At 44.8% G+C, this 21,563-nt stretch overlaps 2 protein-coding genes across 4 annotated transcripts in view; both read left to right on the top strand.

Moving 5' to 3' along the window:
* afg1lb (AFG1 like ATPase b) overlaps positions 1-3,065 on the top strand; it is a 38,966-nt gene extending 35,901 nt beyond the window's left edge. Inside the window, exons 13-14 of one of the 2 annotated variants that reach the window (XM_083790976.1) lie at positions 968-1,131; positions 3,023-3,065. In XM_083790976.1, coding sequence (XP_083647102.1) covers positions 968-1,114 — 147 coding nt within the window. In that variant the 3' untranslated portion in view covers positions 1,115-1,131; positions 3,023-3,065. Of the gene's footprint in view, positions 1-967; positions 1,465-3,022 lie in introns of those variants that run through there. The other variant, XM_083790975.1, reaches the window with a different exon arrangement.
* Positions 3,066-9,581: 6,516 nt separating this feature from the next.
* The window catches only part of foxo3b (forkhead box O3b), a 53,071-nt gene continuing 41,089 nt past the window's right edge, over positions 9,582-21,563 (top strand). The window contains exons 1-2 of one of the 2 annotated variants that reach the window (XM_083790971.1): positions 9,582-9,982; positions 10,192-10,923. In XM_083790971.1, the coding sequence (XP_083647097.1) occupies positions 10,363-10,923 (561 nt within the window). In that variant the 5' untranslated portion in view covers positions 9,582-9,982; positions 10,192-10,362. Of the gene's footprint in view, positions 9,983-10,184; positions 10,924-21,563 lie in introns of those variants that run through there. The other variant, XM_083790972.1, reaches the window with a different exon arrangement.

Here is a 21,563-nt window from a genome sequence, read left to right as displayed (position 1 = left end):
ATGACGACCTTTGCTGCGTGTCTATCCCCTTCTCTCTCTCCCTATTTCCTGTCGTTTGGTTACATTTGTACACTCAGAGTTACAGACCCATAATAGTCCACTTGCCAGAATGTGAACCCAGGCATGTTGAGTAGTTGAGTAGTTGAAAGTTTTATGTTAGAAATGTTGAGTATGGGTCAAAAGAAAAAGAAGAAGATATTCAATAATAGCAGTCCAATGGAAAACAGCTCACGGAGCGAGTTCAACAGCTTGTAACCTTCAAACGGATTGTCGTGTATAGACCATGATTTTCAACATCCGTGCGCGCAATTTGAGAGCACTCGACTCGAGCACGGAATGGAGCGACGATCAAATATTCTGTGATTTTTCAAGGGTAGGTGTAATTCTACATTGCAGTATTGAAATTCTACATCACAGTATTGATACTTTTTCTTAAGTACTGCGTAACACGGAGCCCGCCAGAAGCTTAGATTAACTTTAGTCTGTCAGCCCGCCAACAGCGTAGCCTACGTTTTCTAGGCATTATATTCTTTAATCCATGTTTTGATCGGATCGCATCGATAGCTGTCTCTCGCTAGCGTCCCAGTGTAAAGTGTGACAGTGGCCGCGGCCATTTTGAAGATGCGCGCGCATCCACTTGCACTCTATGTGCTGCTTTCAATGGCCTGTATCTCCAAATCGGCGCAATGAATGTCGTTTCTGGTGAAAACAAGGTTTTCCAACGGCCGACAGCAGCCGCTGTGATACTTGGCGGCACCGAGCGCGAGAACAACAACCGGTCAAGACACCACACACAGCATTATGTCAACGTAACATCCGGTTACGGATATTTGGCTCTTCAAAATAAGGGTTGAAAGCGGTAAAACCTTGGCAATGCGCAATAAATTAAATCGAATAGAATTTAAATAGATGAATTAATCCTGGCGGGCTAGTGGTATAAGTAACTTGCCACCGCTCCTCTCTTTAGGCGGCAGCGGAGCGGCTGACCCTGTTCACGTCCGAGGAGGAGATCTTTGCCTTTCAGAGGACGGTCTCCAGACTGCTGGAGATGCAGTCTGAAGTGTACTGGATCCAGGGAGACCGCAGTCACGGAAAGACACACTCAGACACATAAGGTGCACTGGCCTGCTGGTACGCACATTATACTGTGTATGTTATGTATACTAAGACACACTCTGTTATGTATATGTGTAGCATATAATACTGTACCCCATGAACCACCATGTTTTCCGAGATCAGACAGCGTTCAGATTTCAGACCAAGGCTGTCATAGGCTCGGTAGGGAACGTACGATTTTACTGTGTAAAATGCTGAGTCGCATTTTAAAGTTTTGGTTTAATACAGCATATTGATACATTTCAGTGGGTTCATGTGTTTGGTCCGAACGACAACCTACCTCAAACCCTCACCCTAACCCTAACCTCCCCCGGGGCAGCACACCTAAACCTAACCCCAACCCTCTCCCGACCCCCAACGCACCTCGGACCAATGCTCCTTCGAACCAATGCTCCGTCAGACCATAGTATACATACATTTCCTAAACACACTGAAAGGTACAACAGTATAGACAACTAATATGACAGGAAAGACTACAATGTATTGTGTACTGTTACTATAAGTATAAACCAAACAATACCTAAAAAATACCCGTAATAGACATTTTGAGGCATAGAAAAACTAAATGGAAACAGCATCCACAAAAAGATTAACTGTGAACCAAAAACAGTCGGAACAATGAACCTTCACAGACTCTCAGTGGAACAAGGTGTCATTTACATTCGTGCACAGAATGTACTTCTAAGATCTTTAGAAATACTAAATAAACCCATTTAATAAATCCATTGTAACCTCAGTCTAAAGAGTCAGCCCGGTATAGAAGCTGTCGAATGGCTGACAGCTACGTCCCCCTGTCGATTTCCACTTAGATTCTTGGCTGGCTGGACCATTTGCTGCATGTCACTCCCCTACACTCTCTCAATGTTTCCTGTCCTCTCTCCACTGTAACTGTCCACTGTAAAAATGAATGAAAAATCTAAATGAGAACTGCTGCTAAACTGGTTTCTTAACTTTGTCATGAGGCGAGCTCTCGTCCCCTTGAGGATAGCATGATGCATAGGTCTGGTAGTATAGTACATCCTAACATCATTGACTTTAGCATAAAGCTAACAGGTGTTCATCATCACAGAGAGAAAATAGGCAACAAGTGGCCTCCACAGAAGATGACTGCTGCACTCTAGTGGTTGAAAGGAAAACATGAAGGGAAACTTAATTCTGCTCCCTATATTTTTCAGTCTTATGTTCCACTCATCTCATGTCATGTCCCCTGACCGTAATTGTGAACAGAGAGCAGTCCTTTCCAGATGCATATATAGAAGTTAATATAAATTATAGTTGAGATTTCTTATTTTTGTGTGTTGTGCTGGGAGGGAATAAAAGGTTAACTACCAAAATGTGTGAACATTTTTTAATGCTAGATTTGAAGTAAAGCCTAACCATGCCTTTAATAAATGTTTCAGAGTTCCATAAAAGTGTTTCTCTGGGCTTACATAGGTTTCTACGTTTTAATTACTTACATAAATAAATAGAAATATTATTGTTATTAGTTATTGTTTTTATATTGTCAGGGCAAAACTGAATTACAGTTATCAAGACAGGAGGAAACAAAAATATGAATGATATTTCTTTTCCTATATATTGACATGTTGGGGCTGTAATTTTGGCAATGTTTCTTTTTTGGGAGGAACAGGATGGTTTTAGTAAGAGCTGCTAGAGGACCATTTATTTTATTTTATCTTTTTACATTTTTTTATGTTCTCATGGCCTATGAGTTTGGTCCCAGTTGAGTTGGAGCACAGAATGAACACAAGCTATCATACTGGAAGTGTAAGGCTGCGTAGCGAAATCATAAGTGCCACGTTCTCTAAAATGGCATATAAATTGATCGTGGAGAGCCATTTCATTATTATTTCCAGAGTGTACTGTGTGCACTTTGTCTCTCAGTACTTTTCATACGCGTCTGTAGGTGGCAGCAGACGGCAATGAAGTGATGGCAGGATGGTTTGTTATTGCGTCCCTCTATAAGGATGAGGTCATTCTGGTGCACCACTCTCTGCCTGTCCAGGCTGGCCGGTGGACGCTGGGCCCAGCCCAGAGCCCAGCTGGTCTCCGTCAACCCAGGCCCTGCCCTATAGACGCTGTAGTAGGTACCAGCGCCTCCGGGACATATAGTGCCAATTTCAAAGCAAGGCCATTGGAAATGTTATAATGCTGGTACATGTTCATCACATATACCTGGCTGAGCCTCTTGATGTAATGTAATGTAATGACATATTGCAGGCAATGTTTTTATGTGGCTGTGATGGTTGTGTTTTTAACCCATCAAAACCTGAGGCTTATAAAGGACCCCCAGATTGATATATATATATATTTTTTTTGGCCTCTGACCTCCCTATCTGCTAATGTTTTGTGCCAGGGACCCCCAGAAGAGAAGTTTTGTGTTTTCTAATTTGGAATAGCCAACGCAAACATCTAAAATGACAGAGTGTGTTATTTTTGTTGTTTTTCATATGCCATTGTAGTTACATTACATACGCTACGGTATAGTTCAATCAATGCCAAATTAAATGTATTCCATAGCCGTCATCACAAAATGTGATGAGGTCAGCACATTTTGGGCACATTTGGGAAAGTGGTTATGCCGTCTTTAACCCAAGGAGTCTTTTTAGTGCAAAACTAATGCTTGGGATGGATTCAGAATCATGAAAAACCCCTAGTTTGACATGTCACATGCTACTTAAAGCATAATTAAATTTTGCCAGCCAGCAAGTGAATGCATGAATGTATATAGACAATATTTTAGGCCAATAAAAAAAGACTATCTACCAGATTTCTGAATAATAATCAATGACAATCAATAGCGCTCCAATCCAATCAGAGTATTACGCCGTTAAGGAAAACATCAGACACAAACAGATGGACCACCCTCTTTTGTGAATGCCTTAAGTTAATTGGATGATTTACGCTGGCACAATGGGGCGGGTTGCTGTCCTCGCGTCCTCTGAAGCATGGCCTTGGTGTACCACACACTGACCCTGGTGGAAGGGACGGATAAGGAAACAAAACTTGTATTTCTGAAGGACAAAAACTGAAATGTACCATGTTCAATCTGACTAGTATTTATTTACCTGGTATTTGTTGATATTTTAGGTCTATCATGGTTATTGTGTGCAAGGATGTTTGGTATACATGCAGCTTCTGCCTTGCTGCTTTGGCCCCAGTCCTTGAACTCATTAGAACTGATTATGCTGTCAGTCTACTTACAGTATTAAGTGTATCCCTGCTGTTGCCTTCACCTGAAATCACACTGTCTGGAAGTGGTTTCAGGACAGCAGTGATTTCAGGTGATGGCTTAAAGCAGTGATTGTAATGATAATATAACCTTTAATATAAAATAAAAAACATACTGTATTTAACCTTAAAGTGAGTTTTCTCTGTGATACTGATAAATACTTTTTTGTGGTAAAAGCGCTCAAACTTTCTTCTTTCCTGCCTTGATCTCCTTAACCCCCCTCTCTCTTCTTCCCTTTCTTGTATTAATTGGAAAAATGACACGATGGGATTTCAGTCATTTCACCCACTCTTTTTACTTGTAAAACTGCGATGTGACAATAGAGTTGATTCTCATTCTGAAATGAGTTCCATTGATCCAAGCCAGAACAGAATCATTTGTAAGTAACACGGCTGCAGTGTTAAGTGGTCATGCAGATGCATGGGTGGGCCGTAAAACCTTTCTAGATTGTCAAGCGGGAGACAGAAAAGGTTGAGAACCACTGCCTAAAGGAGTGGATAGCAGGTAAGAATCAAGGCCAATGAAGGGCAATAAGAACATTTCACCTAAAGAAATGTTAATTGGATATTGCTTAGGACTTCCGCTTATTGTCCTGGTGCACACTGCACAGTGCACTTATCCAATCAGGGTCTCAGACTAGTAGGCGACCTAAGCTTTATTTGGACGACCTCAGCCTAAATGAGGGGTGTGTGCGTGCGCGCGCGCACGTGTGCGCAACGGAAGGGAATGGAGTAAATAACATTGTGGTTTATATGTGTGACTCTTCCTTGGCCTATATTGTAAATGCAGGGCTTTGTTTGTGTGGGTCACTCTAATTTAATTGTTTTTGTTGTTTCCGGGAGGTGCCAGACGTTTGTGCAATCTCTAAGGCCTCACTCACACTGTTGCAACATGCATACAACATTTGTCTTGTGTCTTGTCCGTGTTTAATGCATTTCCAATGGAAGTCACATGGTTTGACAAAACATTTTTGTTTGAGGCGGGGGAGGGGGGCACAACACAGCCATCAAACAAAAATGTTTTGTCAAACCATGTGACTTCCCTTGGAAATGCATTGGGGGCGGCCATTAAACACGGACAAGACACAAGACAAATGTTGTATGCATGTTGCAACAGTGTGAGTGAGGCCTTAGTCTTTGGGGGGTGTTTATATATTCTTGAATGACGATGTATGTACATACATTTCAGCAGCATGATCCCCGGAATAAGATAAATCAAGATTACTAAAGCGCCCTTTAGCGTTTAGCACAACTGTACTGAACTCGGTATCAGCCAGAGAGCTACCCGGACACAATATGCCCTAATTACCCTATATGTACACGAACAGTACATGAATATGCCCTGATTACCCTGCTGTGTTACACACATAATACAGATTATGTAAAGGCAAACACAATACAAGCAGTCCATGGTCCAATTGTGTTTCCCAGAGTTTATTCTGGAGATTACATACAGTCATATAATAATAATGCCACTGCCTCCGGGAGCAGTGGGCACTGCGGTTATAGTGCCTTGCTGTCAGGCCAGGTACACTTAGACCAGTGGTCGAAAGTAGGCCTAGGTACATTTACTCAGTCAGTAACTAGCCTAGGTACATTTACTCAGTCAGTAACTAGCCTAGGTACATTTACTCAGTCAGTAACTAGCCTAGGTACATTTACTCAGTCAAGTACTGTACTTAAAGGACCACTTCACCACTTTTCAACCTATCTTCATATAATAGGTCCTCACTAATAATCATGAAAAAATTGGGCATTTTTTTCTACTCGGTCTGTGTCTCATAGGAGGGCTGTGGGAAGTTCAGAAACCGTCTTCCAGTGACATCATCGATGGGGAATACAAGCTAATAGAAACTGCAGGCTTTCTAGTCCTGAAAAGTTGCAATGCGAAAATGGAAGCCATCGTTCTCACGATAATGAAAATCTAAATATTTTTGTAAAACAATCTTGTTTAAAAACAATCTGCCTAATGATGATGTCACTGGAAGACGGTTTCTAAACTGCCCACAGCCCTCCTATGAGACACAGACTGAGTAGAAAGAAATCATGCCATTTTATCATGATTATTAGTGAGGACCTATTATATGAAGATAGGTTGAAAAGTGATGAAGTGGTCCTTTAAGCACAATTCTGAGCTTGTTTTCTTTTTTCTTTTCTTTTCACTTTACTGGAGTATTTCCAAATTTTCACTACTTTTATTTCGACTTCACTACATCTCAGAGGCTAATATTGTGCTTTAACTCCATTAAAATTATTTTAAAATGTAGTTACGTTATAGATTTGGATTATTATTAATTGATTACACAACACACACTATAACAACTTCAGCCCTATGTATATTTTGCCCATCTTATCTATAAATGCAAGTCTCTGTACGACGTGTGTGTACGTCTGTGTAATCCACGCAACTCAAGAACCGTTCGCCCTCCGACTTCAAATTCGACACTCACGTTTCACACCCCCACAGTGCCTGGTGTAGAGTCGGTCGGACCCACGGTTGTCCAGCACGGCCAAAGGTCTCTGCCTGGGTGCTGGACAGGGCCCCTACCTAGGCTCCATATATGACATCACAAATATGCCCGGGCTCTGTACCTGATCACCTCCTATATCTCCATATGGAGCTGGCCTGTTCTGACATCACTTCATACTTGGGCATGTGTACAGAACTTCATACATGTATATAGGAATAAGAGGACACAGATAGGAAATGGGCATGAAAAGGACACGGACGGGTGGAACACGTACTCGCGGGTACAACTGGTATTGCATATAGCCGGCATGGATCTACAACTTCCATCGTTACCAACTCGGTGCTTTACGGCCTGGCACCTAGTCTAGTTTGAAAAAAGTAAATCTACAAGCTCACAATGCGTTGCGATGATTCAATGCATTATGAACTTATAGAGGGTATGCGCGTACCTGGAAGTTATGCGGGAACGCCCACTGAGTGGCAAAAAACTACTTTCTGGCCTTGACAGCCCATTCATCCAAACAGAAAAGTCCAATCAGACAGTGTCTGATTTCATTAAACAATGTTAAACTCACCAACATTGCAGCTGAACGAAAAGCTTGAATGATCCTCTTTCTATCTGCAAAGTTTTTGTTTCCTAAAAATCCACCATAGAAACGTTATGAGCTACTTTCTGTCAAGAAATGCCCTGTATTTGATTTTTGTCAGAGTTGGAAGTGCTTGTTTTCAATAACACAACATTTTGCTGCCTCCTGCATTATGTGGCATTTAGAAACAGGTGGCACGCAGGATGGTTGAGTGATTTCCAAACTCCAACACTCCATGCTGCTCAATGTTTTGCCACTCAGTCTAGATGAGGGGGGCGTGTCCTGATGCATACTCTCTATGTAGATCTGCTATTTTCAAATGATTTCTATACATTTTGAAAATGGGACATTCTGGTACTTATACAATACAATATTTTGATATACCGATAGGCCTATACTTCTTTTACTCACGTGCATTAGGAATAGGGGACTTCTACTCGTAACAGTATACATTACAGTATTGATACTTTTACTTAAAGTAAAATATGTGAGTACTTCTTCCATCTTTGACTTCAACACGTTGCCAGGGGCGGGAATCGAACCTGGCGTCTTCTGCTTCCCAGGTGGGCTCTCTTCTCATGCTCTTTCATAGCCACCCCACTTTGCTGTATGATCAAAGCCACTGTGTTTTGATGGAAATGTCTCAAGTATGTTAACGTTGATTAATTTAGGGCGGCTTTGTATGACTTAAGGACATTTAAGGAAATAAAAGTAATTGTCGACAGAGTAAACCTGCCAACAAACACATGCACGCGCACACACGCACGCGCGCACACACACACACACACACACACACACACACACACACACACACACACACACACACACACACACACACACACACACACACACACACTCACTCACTCTTCCTCCATGCATGATCCAGCAACGAGTTAATTCTAGTTCTCTGCAGGGACCAGACTGCTGCATCAGGCATTCTCTTTGATATAAGAGGAACAAAGACAGCTGTATAAAAGGTAATAGGTCCTAGCTAGTATATAGGCTCACCTTGTTCATAATCATAACACCTTGACATAATGGCTTTCATCCTTTCCGGTGGCCAGTCAGCTTTGCACGTATAATGACAGCAGAGCTGAGTTTAGTCCAATAATAAATAACACAGACTGAGTATACACACATCACATGGAGAAGATGTTTACAGTCTGCTGTTGTGTGCGCGCGCCCCCCCCCCTTACACTATATACGCGCGGCCGCGCCACTAGTGTAGGTTCGCCGCGGTGCGCGCATTCCTGTACAAAGGCTCACGGGAGCGCGCAGCTGGACGTGCACCTTCACAGTGGAACAAAGACCCGAGGAGAGAGGAGGACGAGGCTGCTTGTTCGAAGTGTCACGGAGGAGGTAGCAGGGAGGGAGGAGGAGGGGAGGCAGAGCATCGCTCGCAGGACGGAGAAGAACCGGATGGATTCCTTTATATCGACTTATTAATACATAGGATGACGTCATTGTTGGACGAGATGGAACGGACCCCAAGGGGTGGGGGGGGGGGGGGGGGGGGGGCTGCGTCCTCTGCCCCTTTGAAAGTACTTTGACAATATTGCTTGCAGACAAAGAGAAAGAGAAGCAACGTCAGTTGTGCTTGAAATGTACTGCAATGCTCTGTTAATAAATACTTCAATCAATCAATAGGAAGTCTTTCTATTGTCTTTCAGCATGCAGAATTGTGCAAAGAAAAGTTGCAGCACGTAAACAGCAAAAGCACTGACATGTCCCATTAGATTAATTTAATTCCAATTGCCCGTGTCTGTAGCAAACGTATAGGCGATATGCTACACGTTTGATCAAATTACATAATATAGCATACATAGGTAGGTATAGGTGCGTCTCAGTTTTCTGCAATAATAACTTAATATGCCAACGGGTATAGCCTGCAATTCAATGTGGTAACTAAAACTATGGGTTTGCTGCAGTAACCTAACCTTACCTGTTATATAGCTATGTTCTTGCGTCTATCTGTCTTTCTATTTATGTGCACATCAACATGCCTAGACGTGTCGCGGCATGTCTCTCTCTGCACATACTGTACTCTGGGGCAGTGTCTCTTTAAAAGGCGATCCCATACACTGGATCCAGGGGGCTGGCCCTTGATCGACTTTGGTGTGTGTGCATGCGTATGCGTGTGTGTAACCCTGTGTATGTGTGTGTGTGTGTGTGTGTGTGCGCGCGCGCAAAGCTGTGCAGACCAAGCGAGATACAGTAACCAAGAGTGAGGTGGCGTTCTTATTCCACATCGACACTGACACGGAGCCCAGCTTCACTTGCATACATTCTGTTAGCCTCTATTATATGACAACTTGGGAGTGGAAGACACACAATGTGTCAATGAGGCAAATGAACGAGGCGGCGGTGGGCTCCACGGGATCTAATGATTTCTTTTGGCACCGCGCACGCACGGAGCGCAGTGACAGTCTGTGCAAGTTGTTTCATCCAAGACACGGGCTACTCGAGTAGCCTATACCGACCAGGATTGTTACCGTGGACTTGCTGCTCCAGTCCTGTGTGTGATGACGCTTGAGCGCTTTCTCTGTGGCCATTGACAAGTAGATCATCTCCACTATAGGTAGGCTGTATATGTATATATATACAGGACGGGATTTGGGGTTCAGCGCGTAATAATAAGCCCATTGATGAGCAAGTGGTGTCTTTGAAGGACTGCAAGCGTGCCGTGTTTAAATCTGTGAGGATTTCTGCTAAATTGTAACTTGTCATTTTAACTATAAACTAGACATACAGCTAACCGGTGTGTGTGGTGTCTGTCTTCCTCTCTAGGTGATTAATCTGAAACTCTGAGCTGAGAGCTGCCTTTCGGTTTGCTGCTGGTCTGGAATAGCAACAAAGGACGGGGGCGCGCATTCATGGAATGCGACTTTGACAGCTCTTCATTTCTTATCTGCTAACTTTTCTCAACTGGAAGCGGCGGCGAGGTTGTGACTGGAGGAGATGGCTGAGGTTCCAGCCCCCGATCCTCTCCCCGACCTGGACGTGGCGATTGATCCCGACTTCGAGCCACAGAAGCGGCCGCGATCGTGCACCTGGCCGCTGCCACGACCCGATCCGAACGCGGCGAAGCCCGAGAGCCACGACACGGACATCATACCCGAGGAGGAGGACGACGACGAAGATCATATTAACAATGCCACCTCCGGAGCCATCGCCGTCAATGGCTCGAGTGCGGCAACAGAGGACCAGAGCAGTAACAGTCCCGTGGCCGATGGGCTGCTGTCCTCTCTCGGCCAGGAGAACGGGGGCTCCCCGCTCTCCTCGCATTCCCCCACAGCCACATCGGGCGCACTGAGCGCCATCGGGGCGCTGCAGACCCCGAGGAAATCGTCGTCGCGTCGCAACGCCTGGGGGAACCTGTCGTACGCTGACCTGATCACCAAAGCCATAGAGAGCACGGCGGACAAGAGACTGACACTGTCACAAATCTATGACTGGATGGTGAGATGTGTGCCCTACTTCAAAGACAAAGGCGACAGCAACAGTTCTGCAGGGTGGAAGGTAAGCGTTAACAGAAAGAACACCCCCCCTTTCATCTCCTCCTCCCTCTCCCACCAAAACAAAAACAAGAAACATGTGGCTTGCGTCCTCTTCTTGCATTGCGCGCGTGAGCCCCAGCCTACGCGTGTGCAAACGTGGATCGTCACACGTGCACGCCAACCAACGAGCATATATTTGTTTTCTTTTTTTTTTATGGGGGCGTATATATCTGACTTCTGAGACATTGGTGGAATTAGAGCTAACAGAACTGGCGACTTTTTAACCGGTTTGTCTGGAAACATAGTAACCTATTTACCATGAATGACGCAACCCCCCTTAAGACGCTCAAAGAATGACACAATTACATAATCTAACTGAACAGCCAATAATCCATTCATTACACTAATCCTGAGCGTAAACAAAACAATTTAGCAATCATGGTTCATAAAACACAACTAAATGGAATTGGCTTCGTGTGCATTAAGAATAATGGTCTTATTTGCACTTTGTTATGTAAACCTTGGCTCCCATGCTTGTCTCCTGGGTCAGGTAGGTTGCCTGCTGCCAAGGTTGTTAGTCCTCCAGCCTTCCACTGGGAATTGCATAACGACGGGATGCCACACTGCCACAGGGTTGGACAGTTATACAGGATATATTTCCACCTTCTATAGGGAATGCTATATGGTCACTCACTGGGGCTAGCTAGATAGAAGACACATGGGACAAATGAGAGTGAAATGGGGAGGCACGCCAGGCGACTAAAAGAGCAGAGGTTAGAGCTCAATTCTGAGATTGGAGAAGCATCCCTGTTGACCAAGTAGCCCCACAGGCCATAAATTATCAACGGTTTTACGAGTTAGGCTATCTGATATGGTCCAGTGGTGCCAGGGGCGGCTCTGTGGGCTATAGCCCGTGGGGGGAGGATGGCGTTGACCAAGTCAAGGCCGTGGTCATTGTCACCCCGCAGAGCTGTTGCTCGTGGAATGTTGGGCACGAGGGCCAAGCTGTTGGGGCTATATTGTTACACTGTCCATCAATAAATCTCAGGGTAGAGCACACGGCATATGCCTTCTATAGTTTTCATCACACACGACTTACAAATTCTTGTGTTAATGCTTCCATTTTACTATTTTTAGTCAGATTATCATTACATGGATTCCTAATTGTCATTGTCACATACCATGGAAACAGTAGTAGACTATATTTATTTTGGACACAACCACACAGAGCGTGCTTGTGCTATAGGTCAAAGCCGGAGCACCACAAAGTTATGTAAAGCAATATAGACTTTGTGTGGACCTTATACATATAGGTGAGGTCCATGGGTTTATTTCAGATAATGGTAGACAGCGACAGTACACCGCTCATTTAATATCTAAGTAAAGTCTCACTTCAAAGCCTTGGCATGTACACAATTAAATACCCAGTGTTGAATTATCAGAGGGCCACCTCTGTAAAGGGACCTTCTCATCTATACTTCATCCTCAGTGACGGACGGTTAGGTTTCACGACGTAGCTCTGCCCCGGGCCTGGACACCTACGGTCTCATGCATGCGGGGAGGGCACCTTTGTTAGGGAGATTTGCTGAGCAAATCCAAGTAATCCCTTTGAGGTTTCTTTCCCAGGTTCCCACTGACGTCATTCTAGTTCATATCATTGTCGAGTTACCTATTAGGCCACGGCAAAAAAGTAGGTTAAGATGGGCCAGCATATAGCCTGGTCTGACCCAGGGTGTCTTTCATAACCACACGCCACTATTTCAACAAAGGTGCACCCTAAGGTCATTGTTATATTCTTAGAGCAGTCTAACAGTATTTAACTAATGCCGCCCGTGCCTTCTCTATAGTTGATGTTAGCTAGGTTAACAGAGACTAAAATAATCAAAATTTTAGTATTTTAGCATTTGGTTGGTGTCATTTCATTTTTTTTTAGTTTTTGTTTAAGCAATGCATATTTTCAGTATAACTTAACCATTGTATCATGAGTAAAAACAAACAGTGTTTGTTCTCAGGCAATATGCAGTTCAGCAGCTTAGTGCCAGAGCAGTGTGTTTTATTTTGGTGCTGTAGTAGATCCAGTAGCAGCCCGCCGTGTTTAACTTTGAGCTGTCCCGTGCAAGCAACGTCCTGGAGGGTCTGCTCCGGTTTGGAGGTGCTGAAATGTGTGCTATAAGAGTAGCATGGGTGGGTTTGGTGGGGGAGTGACCCCAAAATAGCACCTGTAAACATGCCTTAACACTGTGTGTGTGTGTGTGTGTGTGTGTGTGTGTGTGTGTGTGTGTGTGTGTGTGTGTGTGTGTGTGTGTGCGCGCACGCGTGTGTGTTCGTGGCTCTAGTGAACTTTGTGCTCAAGTGTTACTTAACACTGCTGTAATAGGCTGCCTGCTCACAGTGCTGCCCTTCTCAACAGCTGCCTGTCACAGTAGGTCCCAGTCACAGGCCAAGTCCCAGTTATGACACTGTGGGTACTGTAGTGTACACACACACACACACACACACACACACACACACACACACACACACACACACACTTACATAAGTCTCATTTAACACTAACCCACGCCGCCAATCTAGATGTATGTTTTTGTTACCCATATAGCTTCAGGTCCTCTCATGTGTATCTAGTATCTACTATCTATATACATTCCAGCACCGACAGGCATGTAGGGCCTGTCGGTGCATAGTGTGAGGCACCACCAGGGTTTTGTTTAGCCCCCCCTCAGTGCTGAAACACGGAGCCATCACTGTCTGCCAATGGTAAATAATGCAGTACATTAGTTTCACTGTCCTTGTGTAACCAATCATGGTCGTCGGTCGCTGGTTGTATGCTCATCAGCTGCCTTTGGCCAAACCATACACCACGAATCCTGCTCTAGAGTTGAATACGCACTCTCTCTTATCTGATCTGTTGCATCAAATTAAATTAATGACGGACGTGGAGGACTTGGGGGTACCAACGATGGACCTGAGTTGCACGGTACTCAGTGCACTGTTTTGCCGATCATCCCAAATCTCTTCACCATAAGTAGCTGATCTACAAGCTGACAACGCGTCGCCATGTGGCGCGTTGTGTGAGCTTCTAGGTCGGCTCTAACCTGACGCTGCCAGATGAGGGCGGTATTGGGTAACCATGTATCCCAACACAGCATTCATCTGGGATCTCTCAGACAGTTGAGCTGACAAAAATCCGTTCCGTACAGGACCAATCAGCGTGAGCTAAGGGCGGGACATGGGCGAAACCGGATGTGAAGCTATATAGACACGTCAATATGATTGGTTGTGTTTGCACGCCCACACGGTGATAGACAGACGGTCCCATCCAATCATCTACCAAGTATCTTGAAAAAAAGGAACAGCCCCGTCATCGAATTTGCTTCCGCGATCCCAGATCCCAATAAGCTGTGAAACAAATTTGTGTAGCAAGCTTCTTGGATCTGGCAGCGTCAGGTTAGGTCGGCTCCCCTTCAGAATGGGAATGCTGGGGTTCAAGTGAGTGAGTGCAGTCCTCCATATATCCACCAACAGTACCCGGCATGCTTCCTTTCGACTCTGCCTGCAAGCGTATAGAGAACAGACACACATAAAACCACCAGCAAAGTTGATTATCATTTAAATGGCCCAGCTTGCTGAATGCGTTGATGCCTCAGAGCCTGATAATTTGTGTTCCTATCAGACAAGGCGGTGGATGACAAAAGGGGAGGGCCAAGTGAAAACCATTAGTCCTTTATCATCTGTGTCTCACTGTGAAGAACAGCATGAGTGGGTTCTGAGGTGACAAGGTCATTCTGTCAACTATGTATCAGCCTGAGACTAGCAGATATAATTTAAATTTAACATGGATATGTGAGATAATCTGCCTGCAAGGATTTGTTTTAGAGGAAAGAAAGTCAAAATACTAGTTTCCTTACTAGTCTACTTGTACATGCTTCCTGTAAGGTCATCCAGCATCTCAATGTGAATTTCCATTTTTATGCTGATGATACGCAGCTGTGGCCAAGATGACTCAGATGCCATGAGCGTTCTTATAGCCTGGCAGCAGACAAAATCTGAGGTCAGAGTTATCTCCGCCTCAATTGTTTTATCTCACATAGATAAGGTGACCAAACAGCCAATTAAGACCCTTTAAAAAAGGTCACTTTTATATCTCGCTGCTTCGAGCCTTCGACTATTGCAATGCACATTTATTGCCTGGTAGAACCACTCCCCCTGCTGGACAACATTTGCATTCTGCCAGCTGGGTGAGTCTGGGACCTCTCTGGCAGAGACCATGTACTCCGGTCGAATTATGTCCGGAGCGATATGCGGCTGTATGAGGCCGCTAGAGGCGGGGTCAACGCGAGACATATTGAAGCGCTGCCACAGCGCAATGTAAACACAACCTAACAATACTACAACTCGGAATTATTATGGAGATATCAGATTTTTGTCCCGCTGCTTCCGGGTTCATCGTTTCTGCCTGAGAGATCCCAGATGCAGGCAGGAGGAGGGAACTGGTGAACTCAGTACTGCCGCAATCTGGCGGAGTCAGGTAAGCACATTTTACCACCTGCCCAACAAGTTCAATGATAAACTCCCAAGTCTTCCAGAATGCTGCTGCTGCATACAGTTGATCATCCACGGTGGGCTTACTTAATGTACAATAATAATCACAAGATACAGTATAATGGCACAGGCAGCACTGGTATGCGCTTCGGCTTGAGCCCTACTCAGCCGTCTTCTCACACGGTGGAAAGGCTCACACCAAAATGCGTCCAATCCATGTACTGCTGTGCTGCCCGTGCAATATAACAAGTACAATTTTAAAGTGAATGCTGGTCATCTTGTGATTTTCATTGTACTTTATTTGAACCGTGCATCCGGTAAAAGACTGTTGTTTGACGAGTACTACTTTGCTAAAGTGCTTTTTGCTTTTATGCATCAAAACAATCCCACAAAATATTAAAAAGGTAGTCTCAGTTGCCACCGTTTTATAAAGCAGCTCACAACCTGGCTTTTAAGGTGCTGTATGTAAACGATATTATTTTGTTAAAACAAAATGTTTAATTTATTCTTTAAAAGTTGTAGCTCTATTGTGACAGTTGTTACTGAACAAACACTAATAGCAAATAATCACTTATTTCGATTAATATTTATTCTGCCCTATACTTATATTTTGTATTCATGAAAATTGTCCTATCTTTAATTTTATTCATGTATTGGCTTTTCACATAATCATTGACTATTTTATACAAAATACTAGATTTGAGTCATTCTTCCACTTTAGTTTGTTTTTGCCTGTGCACACATACACCCGCCCGGGTTCTAAGCGAGTGATCCCAGAGGCCTTCTCAAACAGAGCTGACACTGTGCCAAGATGGAGGAATTGAAGCAAAGAAAAAGGCAATAAAAGCGGGTGGGGGTGGTTGAGGACAGAGGAAGGGAGAGGGGAGCCGAGGGAGCAAATTAACAGGTTTTGCTCTAAATTGGTGTATTACAGCCGCCCTCTGGCAGTGATTCCCCACAGTGAGGTCCGCTGATGTGCAAAGCTACAGGCCAGTAGGGTTATGGGAACCCCTTGGCTTCAGGCACCCCTCTGACTCTGAGCAATGTCACTCTGGCTGGAGGAATACCCCAGGGCTCTGTTCTAGTTCCACTCTCAATCAATGGACACATTTCTTTCATACTGTGTATATATATATATATATATATAATATATTTCCCCTTCTTCGTACTTAATTGGATGCCTGAGGAGCCAGATTTCGGTTGCATTTGCATTTTACATCTGAAAACGATGTTAGCAAGTGTTCTCATCTCCCTCTCTCTCTCTCTCTCTCTCTCTCTCTCTCTCTCTCTCTCTCTCTCTTTGTGTCTGTTCTTTGCTGTGTCCTGGAACAGGAGGTTAGAGAGAGAGAGTGAGAACCATTAGTCATTAGTCATATCCATGCTTATGTATAGTTCAGATAAGGAAAGAGGCCAATGTTTACCAAGATGCCTCTTTTGTATGTGAAGCCACTTCTGTGTGTGTGTGTGTGTGTGTGTGTGTGTGTGCACGCACGTGTGTGTGTGTGTGTGCACGTGTGCGTGTGCGTGTATACTATGCTTGCATATTGCACCTTTCTCTCTGTGCCCCCTCTGCCTTGGTTGAATCGACTGTGAAAGGGGCCAGTGAGGAAGGGGAAAATAGCAGATTTTAGTATTCCGCTCACGTGCGTTCCCGTCGTTTCGTCCTATCCGCCCTGGCCATGTCATACGCTGTATGATCTGCTCGCCTCAAAGATGCTTCTCAATTATTCAATACGCTCTGGATTAATTCAGATCACTTTATTCATTTTTAAGAGCCTGTTCATGGCTGAAGGCTTAGCCTATTTCACATTATCTGTCTTTCGCTCGCCCTCTCTCTCTCTCTCTCTCTCTCTCTCTCTCTCTCTAACTCTCTCTCTCTTTCATTCTTAACTCCCTTTTCTCTTTCTCTTTAGTGAGAGAAAAAAAACACACAAGTCGTCGTCCTGTAGCTTTTCCCTCTGCACTCCCACAACCACAACTCTTCAAGTCTGTCACGGCCTCTAATGAATGGTGATAAATCTTGGCCTGGCCCTATCCTGTTGTTTTTGTCTCCAAACCCATTGCTTGACATCCCTCCCTCTCGTGCTGTGTGGACCGTTAACGGCATTCGTGAAGTTTTCGTCGTTGTTGTTGTTTTTTTTGGGAGACATATAGGCCGCGTTGCACTGTTGTGACATTGTTTCTGTGGTTTAAAACAAAAAAAGTAAGAGAAAGCCAATATGCTTTATCGTTGTGATATATGGGCACAGCTATGACAGGCTGTTGGTTATAAATCACTAAAAGGTTTGGGCCGAGTAACATGACCTAAGAATGGAACTGCTCTTTATGATGATGAGTTTTTGCGGTTTTTTGTGTGTGTTGGTGGGTGGGCGGTTGCGTGTGAGAGGGTGTCGTGTCTGCAAGTGTCCAAGTGTGTGTGTGTGGGTGTGTGTGTGTGTGTGTGTGTGTATTCGTATACTTTTGTCTGCAAGTGTAACCGACAAACACACACAGCCAAAAACGAAACTTCCTCTTCTGGCTGTCTGCAGGGACCAAGCCTTTGATACCATCTCAGAAACAATCACTGCCATGTCTCATGCACTGATTACAAGACACAGCCTGGTGGTCAGGTTGACACGTGTTCTCGGGAATCATCACCTCGGTGTGTGTGTGTGTGTGTGTGTGTGTGTGTGCAACTTAAAGTGCGTGCTCCTGTTCTGCAACAACTCTATTTCTAACAAGCTCTATTTTTCCCCACATGGTGTATTATTTTGATTGAGGGGATACAACAACAGCAAAACAAAATACCACTGCATTTCTGCACAATAACAAAAGGTCCCAGCAGGCAACAAACAACATTTGTCTCTTGCATTTGTGTGTGCAGAGCTTGTGTGAGGCATGTAGGCTACTCACATTGTGCACACAGGGAAGAATCCCATGTGTCTGACGTAACTTCTCATGATCTTAGTTGGCATAGAAGAAACTTTTAGTTCACTGACTGAATACATTTTTCTTCTGCGTTAGCACGTTTTCTCTCCCTAACTACTGGAGGACACATTGACTGGTATTACAATCATGACACTACAGCGTACTTTATACTGTATCTGCCGAAGGGCCCCTGAGCAAGGCACCGGATCCACAATCTGCTTCTTTTCTTCCTCCTCCTCCTCCTCTCTGCCTTCTTTTCCCCGGGCAGGCCTTATACATTTAGAAGAATTACAGTCTAGAATTCAGTACAATACAATTAATGTGGCTTGTTTATTTTAAACAGGAAATGGGCAGTGGAGGGCAGGAAGTCTTTCTGGGCAGGGAGGCAGTGTCCAACTCTTATAGGACTGTAGCTGCTGGCCATTTCTAATGACTTCCCCAGTTTGCTCTGTGTGTGTGACTGTGTGTGTGTGTGTGTGTGTGTGTGTGTGTGTGTGTGTGTGTGTGTGTGTGCACTTACACTATGTATGCATGTTTACCTGTGTACCGTCTTGCAGTACAGGTCTGCCTTTCTCTGTGTCTCTCTGTTTGTCTCAGCCACTGTGTGTGTGTGTGTGTGTGTGTGTGTGTGTGTGTGTGTGTGTGTATGATCACACATTTCTGTAGCGTTCAGTGGTCTTCTGCTCGGTTGGGGGACAACTCCCAATATGGGTGACAGCTGATAACAGTAAACAGTGTCACCCGCTGAACACACCTCCTCTGCCCTACACGCACGCAGGCGTGCACTCTCTCTCGCACGCGCGCACGCACGCACGCACACATGCATGCACGCACGCACACATGCATGCATGCACGCACTCACACACTACCCTGCTTCTCAGTTTCTCAGATAACCACATTGCTGAGGCGGGCCTCTTGTTGTCTTCACCAGGCATGGGGAGAGTATGTTTAGCACGCAGTCCGTCTGTCCGTCTGTCCGTGTGTGTGTGTGTGTGTGTGTGTGTGTGTGTGTGTGTGTGTGTGTGTGTGTGTGTGTGTGTGTGTGTGTCCGTGTGTCCCTTTGTGAACAGCTAATCTCTGGCACCGTTGGCTTGATCGCAGTTAAATCATGCACACACACTCCCTGGATGCCACATCTGAACCTCTTACATCTGAACCTCTTACATGGCCTGTTAAGCACCACCAGGAGGCCGATTTTTTAGCAAAAGATATTTTTGTGACGATACATCTACAAATGTTGTCCAAACATCACGCAAATCGGGAAACAGTCTCTCTACAGCCATTAAACGAAACTGGTCTTTCAGATTCTCGCGTGCGTGCAATCACAGAATGCAATCATATCGCTACTTCTCTGGTTCTGTGATTATATATTGCATTATAATTAAAGCAATAATTAATTGTGTGTGTGTGTGTGTGCGTGTGCGCGTGCGCGTGCGCATGCGCGTGCACAATTAACAGGAAACCATTCAGCAATCTTCCTCTTGGTGAGTTAGGGAATTAATTATGTTGATTTGGAAACATCCAATGCCAACTGGCATTGGATGACAAAAAGAAACCTCCCCAGACCGCTTTGCATTCTGCATTTAATTGGGGTGATATCTGTGATCTTAAGCCTGGATTCACCTCTCTCTGCCGCCCTACAGTGAATTTCCCAGACAAACTTGAACATACCAGTAGTAATTCTGACCTTGCTGTGCTCTTCGCTGTGTTCTTCACACTACTTTGCATTCTACATACTAGCTCGCCAGACACAGTGACTGACCGCTGTCCCTGCTAGATTTGATATGCAAAGACTGTTGCTGAGAGTACGTTTTAACGTGGCCCAACAGGCCAGCCACCTGTCCAATCCGCGGGCTTAACATTCAGACACAGACGACACATTGTCTTCTCTGTGTGAAATCCTCCAGCAGAATACTTATGTTGGAAATGTATCAATATCACTTCAGTATACACTATACTTCAGTTGCACTTTCCTTGGTGCGTTCTTTTTCAATCTAAGGGCTCTATTTTCGTCCATGCTAAACCCCTTATCCCTAAACTTATTTGCCTTTTTTACTATTTTGAAAAACGTTTTTTAATATGGGATGGGGACGGGAGTGACGCAGCAAGTCATCGGGATCGGGAATCGAACCTGCGACACGCTGTCAGGATTAGCAGCCTATAGGTGCCCGGACCACTTGCCCCGGGCCAAGGGGAAACATTTACATATTTACGTACCGTAATATGATAGAAATGTTAGGTGTTAGTATCAATTGAAGCATGCCATGGATGGAAAACGTTATTTACAGGGGTGACGGGGCTGAGCCGAAAACGTTGGAGAACCAACTCTGTCCAAGGGTGAGATGAGACAACCGCGTCTGGTGTGAGTTTACATGGCGCTAGATGTGTTGGTGACGTGTGCATGCCCTGGGCCGCAGTAGTTCCACAATCTACACGCATCATTAAAAGAGTGGAATGATGTTTTCTGTTCTTTGTGGGTAACTGATAATAGCTCCCGCAGAGCCCCTGTGGCATTTGAACAACACTCCCATGAAAAATATTGTCCAACAATTACAATACCCTCGTATGTTAAGTCCTCTCAGGACCTACTCTGTGCGCGTGCGTGCGTGTGCGTGCGTGTGCGTGCGTGCGTGCGTGCGTGCGTAAGTCTAGAGTTGGATTGAAGCTGAGGTGGTTCAATGTCCATTCATTGTCGTAGGTCCGTCAAACACTAGCCTCTTATTGCTAATCCCACTCTTTATGAAGTCAAAACTGTTTGTACATGTGTGCGTGTGTGTGTGAGTGCATGCGTGCGTGCTTGCGTGTGGGGAAGGGAGTGTACTCTGTGGATGAAGGAGAGCTATTGTTAATTCTGGTTTAGGCACTGAACAGTGGAACAGAAAGGCAAGGCTTATGGTAACAGCTGAAGTTACATCAAAGTGCGCGCGCGCGCGCGCGCGTGTGTGTGTGTGTGTGCGAGCGTGTGCGTGCATGCGCGGGCCTTCACGTGTTTTACAGTATACAGAGTATTACAGGGGCACGCAGGGGCAAAGTTCTGTTTCACTTGAGCAATTCACATGTAAGTATTTAACATTTATTAAACATGGGAAAATGTTTTGAATGCCTCGCTGCACGGCATGCACGGGGAGCTTAATTGCCATGGTCTTGAGCAAACACACAATGTTTCAGTTACTGTAGGCTTACCATCTAACTGAATCTGACTTCACTGTTTGA

Source organism: Protomyctophum parallelum (genome assembly GCF_964188405.1).
Source record: "Protomyctophum parallelum genome assembly, chromosome: 19".
NCBI classification, from domain to species: Eukaryota; Metazoa; Chordata; class Actinopteri; order Myctophiformes; family Myctophidae; genus Protomyctophum; species Protomyctophum parallelum.
Note: the sequence above shows the minus strand (reverse complement) of the source record. Positions and strands in the feature narration are given on the sequence as shown.